Source organism: Ceratotherium simum, chromosome 20, assembly GCF_057802395.1.
Source record: "Ceratotherium simum simum isolate JZ-2026a chromosome 20, ASM5780239v1, whole genome shotgun sequence".
NCBI classification, from domain to species: domain Eukaryota; kingdom Metazoa; phylum Chordata; class Mammalia; order Perissodactyla; family Rhinocerotidae; genus Ceratotherium; species Ceratotherium simum.
In genome coordinates this window covers 20,652,207-20,665,714 of record NC_141919.1, presented here as the reverse complement: position 1 = coordinate 20,665,714, position 13,508 = coordinate 20,652,207, and the positions used below count along the sequence as shown (strand labels likewise).

At 39.3% G+C, this 13,508-nt stretch overlaps 1 protein-coding gene across 1 annotated transcript in view; it reads left to right on the top strand.

Moving 5' to 3' along the window:
* The first annotated feature begins 663 nt into the window (after positions 1–663).
* Positions 664–13,508, top strand: part of CFAP95 (cilia and flagella associated protein 95) — a 70,908-nt gene continuing 58,063 nt past the window's right edge. Inside the window, exon 1 of the mRNA XM_004440632.3 lies at positions 664–885. Within this exon, the coding sequence (XP_004440689.1) occupies positions 734–885 (152 nt within the window). The 5' untranslated portion in view covers positions 664–733. The remainder of the gene's footprint in view (positions 886–13,508) is intronic.

The window sequence follows — 13,508 nt, the reverse complement described above, 5'->3', positions numbered from 1 at the left end:
ACTTTTTAGCTGATTTGCTGAATGATTCCGCTCCTCCTCTTCCTCAGAAAAGCTGTATAGAAATGACATATGTTAGGGTTTGAGGAGTGTACTCTTGCCCTCCTGTAGTCAAACTTACATAACTTGTAAGCAGAAGGTGTGGCGGCAACGCATGACAGATGGTAAAAAGAACTTCCGCAAGGATAGCGGCAACAAACCCCGCTCCGGGCTCAGACGCCCGTAGCCCTTAACTGATCCGCCGCTTCCGGTTTCCTCCGCCCAGCCGCTCTGGGGAGTAGGCTGATGGCGGGCGAAACTACAAATCCCAGGATGCAGTTCTCTCCCTCTCTCCCTCCCTCTCCCCCCCTCCCCCCTCCCTCTCTCTCTCCCTCCGCTCAGCCCGGTCACTCCCCTCATTGCATTCTGGGAAGTGTAAAGTGTAGTTTTTTTTTGTTTGTTTGTTTTTTTTTTTTTTTTTTTTTCTGAGAACAAGTGCACTTTATTGTTTCCCATACAGAGCTGCCAGAAAAGCCGGCGGGCGGGCTGGCTCATGGCATTGTTTGTTTTGTTTTTATCAGTAGTTAAGCTGTGTAGGAAACCACCGCTGTTAGGTTTAAGGGATCCGCCCCTCCATTGACCCCGCCCCAGGTTGCTTAGGAGATGAGAGACGCCGAATCTTCGTAGATGGCGGCGGCGCGGGGAGCAGGACAGGTGCAGAGGGAACGCCTCTGAGGTCTGTACCTCGAGGGCGGCCATGGAGAGCTCTGACAGCTCCTGCCAGGACTGGTGCAGCAGTGGGCAACACTGGTTTGAGCTCGGACCCACGGACTTGCTGGAGCGCAAGGGCTCCCTGACCCTCCGCTCCCACCACAAGAAATACTCGAAACCGGTGTTGGTGTATTCCTGGTGAGCGAGCTCTCCGCAGTTCCCGGGTGCTGGGAGAGGGAAGGAACGGGCTGGGGGGAGGTAGGGGGAGGAAAGGAGAGTAACTGAGGACAAGGGAAGAGAGGAGAGAATAAACAGAAGAAGAAAACGAGAAAAGAGGAAGAGCAGAGCAGAGAGAGAAGGAAAAAGAACGAAGAGGTGAGAAAGAAAAAGATGAGACAAGAGAGGGAACTAAGAGATGAGACAAGAGAGGGAACTAAGAGAGAAGAGAAAGAAAAGAAAGGAAACAGATCTTCAAAGGAGAGATGGAGAGGGTGGGAGTGAGAGTTGGGGCAGTGAGGAGGAGATAGGAGAGCCCTCCAAGAGTGGCTTCTCAGCACACACCAAGACCTGCTGCAGCCAGAGGTCATAGATCACGTATGCACAGGGTGGACTGGAGCGTGTTTACGGAGGCCTGGAAAGCACTTTGTGAGACAAGTGTTAACTCATAAAAGGCAAGGTCCATGAGGAGGCCAGCGGCACAGCAGGAGGGAGATGTTTGTTCAGAAGATGGCCTCCAGGACTGCCGTTTCTTGGGGGCGGTGAGGCACACTGAACAATTTGAAAGAGGTCCCTAAATATCCCCTAGGCTACTAGGACTCTTCTAGTCAGAGATTGCAAACTGGTGTCTCCCTCTGGGTAATGCCAACAGACATAGTTTGGCATGCAGTGTTTAAATTTTTTCTTTTAAATTAATTGCCCACATTTAAAACCAGGAGATTTCACATAAAAATCCAGGATTATGGCTTCTCTTGAAAAGTCGAAAGGCCTAGCAACAGAGGATTTTATTCCTTCTGACAATTATGAATGTACTGGAGCTGAGCACTGGCTGCTCAAGATGAGAGTTCTCTCTCTGGTAACTTCACTCATATAGGTTCTTGCCCGGCCCCAGGAGATGTTTACTTCCTCTGCCTTTGACCTAGGGCTTGGAATTCACTTAGAGATTCTCTTGTTTATTAAATATTGCAGTGACCAATAGCAAAACCATGACATATAACTGGGAGAAAAATGGGGATTTTTAAGGGAGTTAGGATTCTGTCCTTTGGGTCAATTTTCCTGGCTATACTGTTAACAATAATTACTTGTGGAGTATTTGAAATATTCTGTGGAAGAGAGCAGAAAGAGAGAGATGAAAAGAAGTCTCAAATCTTGTCTCCATTAAACTTTCACTTTTGAAAGAAGATGAATGATTTTGACTCTAGCCCTAAGGCTGAGCCTTCCTTGATCCCATTTATTCATGTAATGTATGTGAGCCCTGCACTTTCTGTCTTGCAAACTTTCTATAGCCTACTCCTCACTTTCCCACAAGCTTACTCCCCTACTTTAGCTTCTCATCCCTAAAACTGGTTCCCTGCCTATTTTGAACTCAGTTTGGGAGATTCTATAGAACTGGAATCCAAAGCTACATTGGGAAACAGAAAATCATCTTTTAGCTTCATATAGGGCTTACCTCACAGTTCTCAAGTAAAATGCTTAGCTCTTCCATGATTCTGTTACTCCATAAGGATTTAGGTCATAATATAAACCACATTAGAAATTATTGTTAAAGAGAGATATTTTTCAAGTGGACAGTGCTTTTGCTGTCTTCTGCACTACCATACTTTGAAAAGTTGCCTTGTGAACATCATAGACACCAATAGCAAAACCACAGAAGAATACAAATGAGAAAGAGATGAGGAACTTGGTGGGGGAGAAGGGTGGTATAACACTGAAAGTCATTCTGGCCACTGCTGTAAATGTAGAGTTTTGCTGTTGGTTTTAGAAGGAAAGTTTGGGAGTTAGAAGAAATAAATTCAATCCAACAAGTATTTATATGTCATGTACTTTGCTATGTGTTGGAGACACAGAACTGGATCTAGTGGATTCAATGAGATAATTTGTTTAAAGTATTTAACACCATGCCTGGCACATAGTAAGCAGTCAATTATATATGGTGGCTAATACTATTTATTTAGGATAACATAATGGTTAAAAGCTTGAGCTCTAGGTTTGAATACCAACTCTGCAGCTTGAGATATGGCAAGTGACAGACATAACTGCTCTAGGCCTCTGTTTCTGCAACTGTCAAATGGGGATGATAGATTATTGTAAGATTAAACAAGATCTTGTCTGTGAAGTACCTTTTAATACATAGTAAGCACAGTAAAGGTTATATACGTGTATTAGGACGTGGCTGTTGACCTTAAGGAATTTCATAGGCCGGTAAAGGAGAATGTCAATAAATTTAATATAATCTGATTTGTGCAAAATAGAGATGAGTATAAGAGGCAAAAGTAACAGGAGGAGGAAGTTAGTGTGTGTGTGTGTTTTCCTGAGAAGGGTTTTAAAGGAAGTCTAGGAGCTTTATAGGTGGACAAAAGAGAATAGACAAGTGCAATGGAATAGTAAGAAGCAGCACAAGTCGTTCTCTATAGTTGGCAAATACAGTTGGTCCTCCCCATTTGTGGATTCTGTATTTGCAAATTCACCTACTTGCTAAAATTTGTTTGTAACTTCCAGTCAATACTTGCAGCACTTGCACGGCCATCTGCGGACATGTGCAGTGGCAAAAATTTTGAGTCATCTCAAGTTTGTTCCCAGTTGAGATCAAGCAAAGTGACACTCTGCCTTCTTCTTTCAACTCTCATACCGTAAACAAGTGTTCTTTTCACAGTCTATTTAGTGCCTCTTTTTTTGCACTTTTTGTTGGTGATTTCATTGTTAAAATGTCCCCCAAGCATAGTGCTGAAGTGCTGTCTATTGTTCCTGAGTGCGAGAAGACTATGATGTGCCTTATGGAAAAAAATATGTTACATAAGCTTCCTTCAGGCATGAGTTATAGTACTGTTGGCTGTGAGTTCAATGTCAGTGAATCAACAATATATATTAAATAATGTGTCTTCAGACAGAAACACACATAAAACTAGGTTATGTATTGATTGGTTGATGAAAATGTTGTGACCCAAGCCTCATAGGAACCTAATCCTGTATTTCCCCTAGGAGCAATGGTTCAGTATATGCTAATTGTGACAACTTTATAGAATATAACTACTGGGAAAAATGAGAATTGACTGTAAAATGTGAGAAACACCTGCATTTCTCTGAGCTGGCTGTGCTGCTGGCATCCTTATTTTCCTTCCATATCCAACCAGTCACAAAGATCTGTCCTAAAAAAGCTGCATAGAGTTCAGGTTGTATAAACTTCCAAATGAATAATGTCATTGACCACTTTGTTTTTATGCATTCTGGTCAAAATTGTTTGCTTTCTATTGCCTTATTTTATTATATATTAAAACTTTTATTGAATTTTAATCTTTTATTAGTGATTTTTTATTTAATCGATGAACATCTACCATCTAGGGTGGCCTCTCAACTGAGTATTTGATGAATTAAGTGACTATATCTATAGGTTTGCAAAATAAAGTTTAACTGGGAGAAATTCTGACTTACCTCTGCTTATATAGTTTAAACATTTGGATGATTCCTGTGTTTCTCTTTATCTGGCGTATAATACAAGTCTGTCTGACTTCACTACACATATTAAAAACAGTTATGTGTAATAGACACGATAAAGTGATATACCCAGAATAGTTGTTAGAGGTATCTCTGGTCCATTACTAGGATGAGACATTGCCCAAGGAGCCATCTCTTCCTTGCAGCTGGAGTGGTGGATAGAGAGCCATATCACTTACATCACACCTTGATGCTTCTGAGTGAGAGATGCCGTTTCTAGAAATTATCTTTCCCTATTAATTCCTGTAGCATTTATGGAGCTATGTCAGCAGATGGTTCCATCAGAAATTCTGAGTTGGAGGGAAGTATTCTCTTGGGATATCTTCCCACTCATTGGAATAATGGAATACTAAGAACCAGAACAAACTAGACTTGCCCTTAATAATTCTCTGGTGTGAGGCTAGTTCTTATATTTTTATTTATTTATTTTTACTCATCTCTTCCTTGGCAAAATTGACATCTGGTAATGCGTGATAATTTAAAGCAAAAAAATTCGTGTGAATCTTCATGAGACAGTTTATGCTCTGGTCTCCATAGTGACACTTAAAGTTTTGAAAGCTCAGGTTAATTTTATGTATTTGAAATTTTGATTACTTTTCTCTCCTGCCTAAGCCCTAAATTAAACAGCCTGGGCATTTTACTCTTTCCCCCCACCCCTATAATAGGAAGAAAACAGAAAGAGTAAAGGGGAAAGGGAAGAAAAATAAAATGTGGTAATAATTGTGGGATAGGAAACTTCATAGATTTAAAGATTTTTACAGAAAATCATTTGGGAGGGGGAAAAAAATTAAAGAGCTTTCTGAACCTTTTCAGACTTACACCCTATTGTGCTGTTTGAACCAAGAGTTCAGATGTACTTAAGGTACTCCACATTCAGAGGAGAACCCGGTTCAAGGCACCAGGATGTTATTAGTGTACTTAAATAGGAAATAGAGATGAGTTTTCTCATTTGCTGTATCATTCTTCCTGTATTTAACTAGCAACTTTTTTGGGGACTAACCTGGAAGTATTTAGAGTCCTTCCCATCACTGAGGACCAAGCTAGAGTTGTGTAGATCTTTGCTAGTCAGTAATCCCATCTCCTCATATCTCCAACACACACTCAAACACCAAGATGAAAAGGCAAAGAAAAAAAGAAAGCCTCTTAGTAACCACGTTATAGTAGGCCCCTTTGCTGAAATCCATAAATGCTTCCCCTCCCATCAAGCCTCCATCCTTCTACCTTTAACAACTCAGGCCCTCAATCAAAAGCTTATTAACTCTTATTTTCTGCACATTTTATACATTGGTTGTGTGATTTCCATACACACAGCATAGAATTTCAAGAGGGGAGGGAAGAGACTTTAAAGAGGCTTTTTTGGTCAATAATGAGAAGTGAGAAGAGCAAGCTTCAGGACAAGGGGTAAGAACACAGTGGGTGCTTAATTAATGTTTATCAAAGAAATGAACAGATGAGCAGGTAGAAAGATCACACACAGGAACCCAAAAAGGCACTGCAGGACGGGGCCCTGTATTTTATACATTAAAGACCCTGAGGTAAAAAACTACAGGCTAGCACACATCTGTAATAAAGCCAGCGTTGTTTTCAGAGCCATGATCCTGATGCAACAGGATGACACTGAAGCGTGTTTGGTCTCCTCTGTATAAGTGAGCTTGGAAGGGTATAATGCGTTAGACTTCTGATTTGAATGATAAGGAATTTAAAAACGGGAGCTAAACTTGTGCTTTTCCTAGTTGCAGTGCGTGACTTACCACCAGGGACTGACAGGTACTAAGGAGATTTTGAGTTACTATAGGGACTGATGATATTTATACTTTAAAGGGATATTTTTATTTCTGAACTCATACTTAAAAAACCCTCTAAATTATAATATCATGTGACTGTTTTAGATGATGTAATAGTAGACCAACGTCATGGAAATATATTCACTATCTGGTGGGTAGCAGAATTAGAAATGTGCATACAGTTCAAATGCATATATAAAATTTATTTTCTAAAACTGATTCTCATAGCTTTTCAACTGTTGGTTGCTAGAGAAAAATTCAAACATGCCAATTAAAGGGTATCTCTGGCTCATTGAGTTTCAAAAGCTTGTTTTAGGTTAAAATAGCCTCTTTCAGAACGGTGCCCACTCTGTCTGAGTCCTTCCTCCTCCACCTTCTCCTTCCCCAGTGGCATCTATGTGTGTGAGGGCCTGAGGTTATGTGATATTTTGGTGGGGGGGTGGGGCGAGACCCCTGGATCTATGTGTGGGTCCTTGTGCTTGCTCACCTCATCTTTTGTCCAGCTGCTATGCCTGCTGCTGGTGAATTTGCGACTAATACGCTTGGTTTGTTAAGGACCTGATGTCTTTGCTTACAGACTCAGTTCCACTTTGGCTCTCGCTGGCACTACAGATCCCGGTGAGGGGCTGGTGACCCTACAGCCCCTGTGGTAAAGGCACCTCATCCCTCAACATGGTGGCCCTGTGGCTGGCCCACTGACACTCAACTTGGCTTCCATCTAATGCTCTGTAGAGACGATGAGCGTGTGTCCTGGTTTGCTCAAGATAGTTTCCCCCCCTTGGCCTGAGACTTCTTAAAAGCCCATCTTTCATTTTCTAAAGTGTCCTGCTTTAAAAGATAAATTATAAGATCGCTCCACCTGTGCCGTGTGTGGGAGTTTCTAGATCTTGTTGTTAATAGAAACTTAAGAAATTTAGACCTTCATTTCTCAGCAATGCCTGACTTTCAAGAAAAATTTCTCACTGGGAACTCAAAAATTCCATGTTGTTAGAAGTTAATCAGCAATGCTTTATTTTTCTTCACATTTTTGGCAAAGCAGTCTTAATTCTTCCCAAGGTAAATGTGGATGCCTCTGATTTATTGGAGCAAAGGTTATTTTAAAGGAGTTTAGTAAAGAAATGTGCAAAGATTAACATTTGAAAATAGAATCTCACTATACATAAGTAAAAAACAATTAGCATGTAATGGATTCTCTTGTTAAAAAATGTGTCTATATGCATTGAAAAGAGACTGAAAGGATGATATACACCATATAACACAAAATATTTATTACTGAATGGTGGATTTATGGATCATTTGTCCTTTTCTTTTTTTCTCTTTGCGACTTCTATATTTTCCATAAGGAGCATGTACTATTTTCATAAAAAGAATAAAGTAAAATTACTTAAAAATTTTTGATATCATTTTCTGTAACTTCTCCCCTGAAGCAAACATTCTCTAAAGGCTCAGAATTTAAACACAATACTTCATCTTTTTCAGAGTCTGAGTCACTCTTCATGGTTTATTATGAGTCTTTTTAAAATATCTTTTTAATTGCTAGTTTATCTTGGGTAAAAAGGATGATGCTATTCGCATTCACTTGGTTTAACCACCTTTTCATTCTTGTCTGTGTTCTATAATGGTAGATCCTACGCCATGGTTATTTTTAATCTAGTCCTACATTCTTATTTCTCAGCATACGCACATACTCACAAATGCTTTTGAATGTAGTAGTTTTGGGGGGGAAGCACCTTATTTTCTATTTTTAAAGATGAATCCAGGAGACTCTTCATCTTTTTGCCCTGACTACATTTTTCTTTCAATGCTATTCTCTCTTATGAAATTCTAATTGAATTCTTTTTCTGAAAATCAGTGGTTATAGAATTGTTGTGCCTTGACCTTTGTGTGAGGTTTTGCTCAACTTAACTGGTGTTAGCCAAAATAAAACAGTTTTGCTTGCAAGATGAACCCTTGTAAGGCAGAGTATTACAGGCCAGGCATTTCCCCACGTGGGCACACTTGGGTTAGGACAGATCATTGCTGTATATAAGTACCTCTGCCTGAGCCAACTCCCTGCCCTTGGGACTATCTCCTACCTGGGCCACAGGAGCCACCAGAGCCCCCTCCTCATCATATTGCTGCTGTAGTCTTTCCTTTCATGGATAGTCACAAGTACTTTTTCACCAAGCTTTCTTTCTCTTATCTCACTGGTGTTCCTTTGCTAGGAAAGGGTGTGGGGAGTGAGGGAGGAGATAAGAAGAATGTGGGGCTTGGTGACATTTTAATAAGGAGAGGTTCAGTCTATGGACACCAGGATACCCAAGCTGAGGGTTTTTAATAGCACTAGAACTAGTATTGTTAGATATACTTCTCTGAGTTGGCCTGGGAAGCCACCCCATTGGTACCATTTTCTGGGTGTACTGGTAAGACTTCTCTTGGTTGCAAATGACAGATACTCAGTTTGCGTTAGCCTAAGGAAGTAAGAGAATGAATTATCTCACAATATTTGTGTAATGGTTGATTACCAGATAAGAAGAAGGGCTAGGTTGCAGCTTGACCTTAGGAACAACTGGAACAAGGGATATAAGTGCAACCAGGTCTTGCTTCATTTCTCCTCTCTCCTTCTCTTTGTGTGTCTGCTTCATCTTATCATTGAAGACTATGGTAAACGTGGCTGCTGCAGTTCTGGAATTTATATCTTACATCTTCATGCCATAAAGAAAGGTTGGTTTTAAAGAATCCAAAAATTCCAGGTCAGATGTCCATTCCTGGGCCAAGTATCTGCTTGGGGTCATCTGACTGGGCAAAGTTAGTTGGAAATATGGCAGCTCTCCAATAACCATGGGGCAAGGTGGACATACCCAGGAGAAAGGAGTGCTGGGCTGGCAATCTTATAGATAACTACTATACCCCATCCTACTCTATAGATGTCTGCTGTATCTACTATATCCTATAGATAGCTACTCTAGTGGAGGATAAATTCCAAATTCCAAACACCCAATTTTATAGCAAAAGTTTAGAATGTAACCCATTAATATATTGGAGATTTCCTATATTTGCTGTTATTTTGACTTTAAACTGCCCCCTCCCTGAACTAGCACCCACCCAATGCAGTTTTAAAAAATTGACCTTAGAGGTAATGGGCAGAAAACAGAAATTAGCTGAACATATCTTTGTGGTGCTTTGAAAAAGTTAGTTCTGAGTAAATTTGAGTATTGTGTTACTGTTTTTGATAGACACTAATCTTCATTAGTTTCCTTCATTTCATTTTGAAATACAATTACATTTTAGTTGTTATTAGTCACACAGTGTATTTTCTTTATTTTGATTTAACTAAGTTTTGATGCATTTACGAAGATAATTAATTGGCAGAAAAATTATATGTTTCTGCCATATAATGGCAGATGTTAGATGTTAGATCTCCACTCAGATTGTTCCAGGTTCAATCAAATGGGAGAATTAATATAATGTCATTTATTTAGTGCAAAGAATTTAGCCTCCTTTTACAGAAAGTGGTAGGAAGAATATTTTGGAATTAAAATGTATGAATGACTTGTCGCAATTTTTTTAACACTTTGAAAAACACTAAGATGCTCAGCCAGGAGCATTAAATGAGCTTTTTTTAAAAAAAAAATTACTATTTTATTTTTTAATGTTCTTTTTAAATAAAGAGCTCTTTTTTGAATGGCATTTGTTTAAATATATATATATTTAAATATATATATTTAATTTAATATTTAATTTAATAATTATATATATATTTAAATATATATATATATTTATTGAGCCATTGCTATGTTGCAGGCACTCTGATGGGTCTGGGATTTGACAGTGAACAAGACATCTCCCTGTATTAGGAGGTCAAAGATTACTGAGAGACAGAAATGGGGAGGATTGACCCAGCAATTACTATGCGCTGTGATGCATGCTAGGACTGGGATAAGCAGGGTGGTCTGGGAACATCCAAGAGGAGCACTTAATTTAGACCTGTTGGACCAGGGAAAGTTTCATAGAGGAGATTATCCTGGTCCCTGGGATCCATAAGGAGAACTAAAGATGGTGTGTTAGTTTTCAGCTGAGGGCGATTTTATCCCTTCCCCCCAGAGTGCTTTGAAATATAGGTGGCCATTTTTTATTACATAATAACTGATATATAGTGATGCTGAAAGTGTAATTGCAAGAATTGTGACTCTTAGTCCTAGGGGTGGCCACAGCATCTTAACAGCATTTATCCATCTAGCTATGTGATGCCTAATTTACGTATTCATAAACCTACAGCCAGATAGGTGGAGATAGCAGACCTAACATGTATATAGGGCCAACACATTCAGGTTAACTAGTTTGCATATGGCCCTTCATAGTAATGGTGTAAACAGCAAAACCGCTAATAGATCCAGTCACAGAAAAGGAATTCCTCACACATGACTGTACAAGAATCCTGAGATTTCAGAGCTCAGTGGCACCTGCTTTCATTGTAGGGGTGTATGCCATCAAAGCAACCAAAATTTCACTGCAGGCAGTCTCCTAGGGATTAAGATATTGCGGCCTTCTACCTAGACCTCAATAGAATAAGTATGTGTGTTGTGTGAATTATTAGAAAAATTTAGTCTGGATAGATTGCATGTTTTCTTAGTTGGAACTTTTTTATATGTTAAACAAGCCCATAATAAATATAAATAATTTGGAAAGGCTACCTCTGGTTAGCTTACACTTATGTCAAAGTCAGTGTAGTGAATGTAATGCGAGTCACTATAGGTCCCACTGTCGCCACTCATGCCAATGTACCTCTGACAAGTGAACAAGTCAAGGTGTGTCAAATGTCCTGCTAGACATTCAGGCATAAATCAGAAATTTCCTCCTGCTATAAAACCATCTGGTCCTAGTACTGCTTTAGGGAGTAACTTTGTTCTTTGACAACTTTCTGTATTTCTTCTTTGGAAATTGTCTGTTTAGACTTTTTGTCTTACTGAGGACAATTTTGGTAAATTGTTTTCCTTCGAAAGTCATGTATGTCATCCAAATATATTTGCATAGAGTTATGGAAAGTAGTCCATAATGATTTAAAATTTTTTCTTCTATTTTGATGGTTATACCCTATTTTTTAACAACTTTGTTAAGATATAATTCACATACTATACAAATCACCCTTTTAAAGTGTATAATTCAATGGCTTTTAGTATATTCACAGAGTTGTACATCCATCAACACAATTGATTTTAGGACATTTTTATTAACCCCAAAATAACCTTGCTCCCTTTAGCCATTAGCTCCGAATACCTCCAGCTCTCGAGCCCTAGGCAACCACCAATCCACTTTCTGTCCCTATAGATTTGCCTATTCTGGACATTTCATATAAATGGAATCATATAATATATGGTCATTTGCGACTAGTTTCTTTTACTTGGCATAATGTTTTCAAGGTTCGTCCATGTTGTAGCATTTATCAGTACTTCATTTCTTTTTTTTGCCTGGTATTATTCCATTGTGTGGATAGTATATCTTTCTGTCTTGTTTGTATCTCCTCCTGCCTTTTTTTTTTATTTTTTAGATAGGAGTTTGTCTATTTTGCTTCCTTATTCATTTATTCTGTTTTCTAACTTAATTCTGCCTTTATCTTGAATTATTCTATCATTCTGATTTCTTTTGGCTTGTTTATTCTTTTTCTATGTTTTTGAAATAGATTTTTTTAATTTTAATTATTTCATTTTTATTGATATGAGTACTTAAAGCTTTGAATTTTTCTCTGGGTACTGCTTTAGCTATATTATATGGATTCTTGTAAGTGGTTTTTCCATTTACTGGTATTTTTGAGAAATTCATTTTGAGAAATTTGTATTGATCTTTGATTTAAGAGTTATTTGATAAACTCTTTAAATATTTCCAAATTGAAGAAGGATCTCTTAAAAAAGTGTGTTATGAATTTCTAGTTTTATTGCATTGTCATTTCTATCTTTCCAACATATCCAAATATTTTTTTTGGAAGTGCCATGTGCACTTGAAGTTGTATTCTTTAGGCAGGTCAACAAATATTGGTTTCACTCTCTCTGAATGCACTATGTTCACCCATTTGCCCAAGGAAAATGACCTTAATTCTGTCTGGTCACAGGTCAAAAGTCCAAGATCTCCACATGTTATGCTATTGTGTCTCTACCAAGTCTAGCTGTGGCTCTACTTGGTTCAAAAACCTATAAAGCAAAAAGATATTTTGTGCTCCATCTCCATATACCCAATATACAACGGGAGGACAGGGACAAGATAACTGTAATAAGCATCTCACCAGAAAGAGGAAAGATAGCAGTGACAGGGCTATCATTTGTCCATGGTCATTCTTAATCCTGTTGGGCAGACGTTGTTAGGGAGCCCAGCATTGGCGTTGGGAGTGTTCTCTGATTAGACCGTGATTCTGCTTTCTGGCAGCAGCTTCCTTTTCCATTGCTGTCTATGTCCCTTAGTTCTGCCCTGTGTAATCTTTTCTTTTCCGTTATTCTCCTTGACCACACCTGCAGTGGATGTTGTAGAATATGCCCACCTGTGGGTTGTTCGGCTTTCTCAGTTCATTTCTTGTTCCCAGAAGTTTGGGGGTCGAAGGCTATTTTAAATATTGAACAGTTAAAGGATTTTTAAATGCAGATTCCTGGCTTGCTCCAATACGACTTAATTCACTGGGAGGGTCTAACAGTAGGATGAAATTTGCTGCAGGGCTAAGCTTTAGTGGAACTTGGTCTCAAAAAACGTCTTTCTCAATTTTCTGTCTTACCATTTGAAATCTAAAAGTTGTTGACTCTTTTAACATTTCAAGGCCCCAAATTTCTGGAATCTCTCATTTCCCTTTATCTTCTTGTAAACCAGCCAATTTCCTGAAGTTCTCTCTTTCTCTCTCTTTTTTTTTTTGTGAGGAAGATTAGCCCTGAGCTAACATCCGTGCCCATCTGTTGCCAGTCCTCTTTTTGCTGAGGAAGATTGGCCCTGGGCTAACATCCGTGCCCATCTTCCTCTACTTTATATGGGACGCTGCCACAGCATGGCTTGATAAGCAGTGCATAGGTCCATGCCCAGGATCTGAACCCGTGAACCCCGGGCCGCCGAAGCGGAGCACGCGAACTTAACCACTATGCCACCAGGCCGGCCTCATCTCTCTCTTTTTTAGGTATCTTGGCAAAAACAATTGTCAATAGAAATTCGCACATAGAACTAACACATTGTTTTCTAGTCTCTTTCCCAATCTCACTGGGAACATGATTTGACTCTTCACCTACTAGGGCTATCAAATGTTTGGCCTTTCCAGCCTCTGATATCAGTTTCCTGTTGTCTTTGCCTGGCCTTTAGCCAATGCCATATATTTTAGATTTT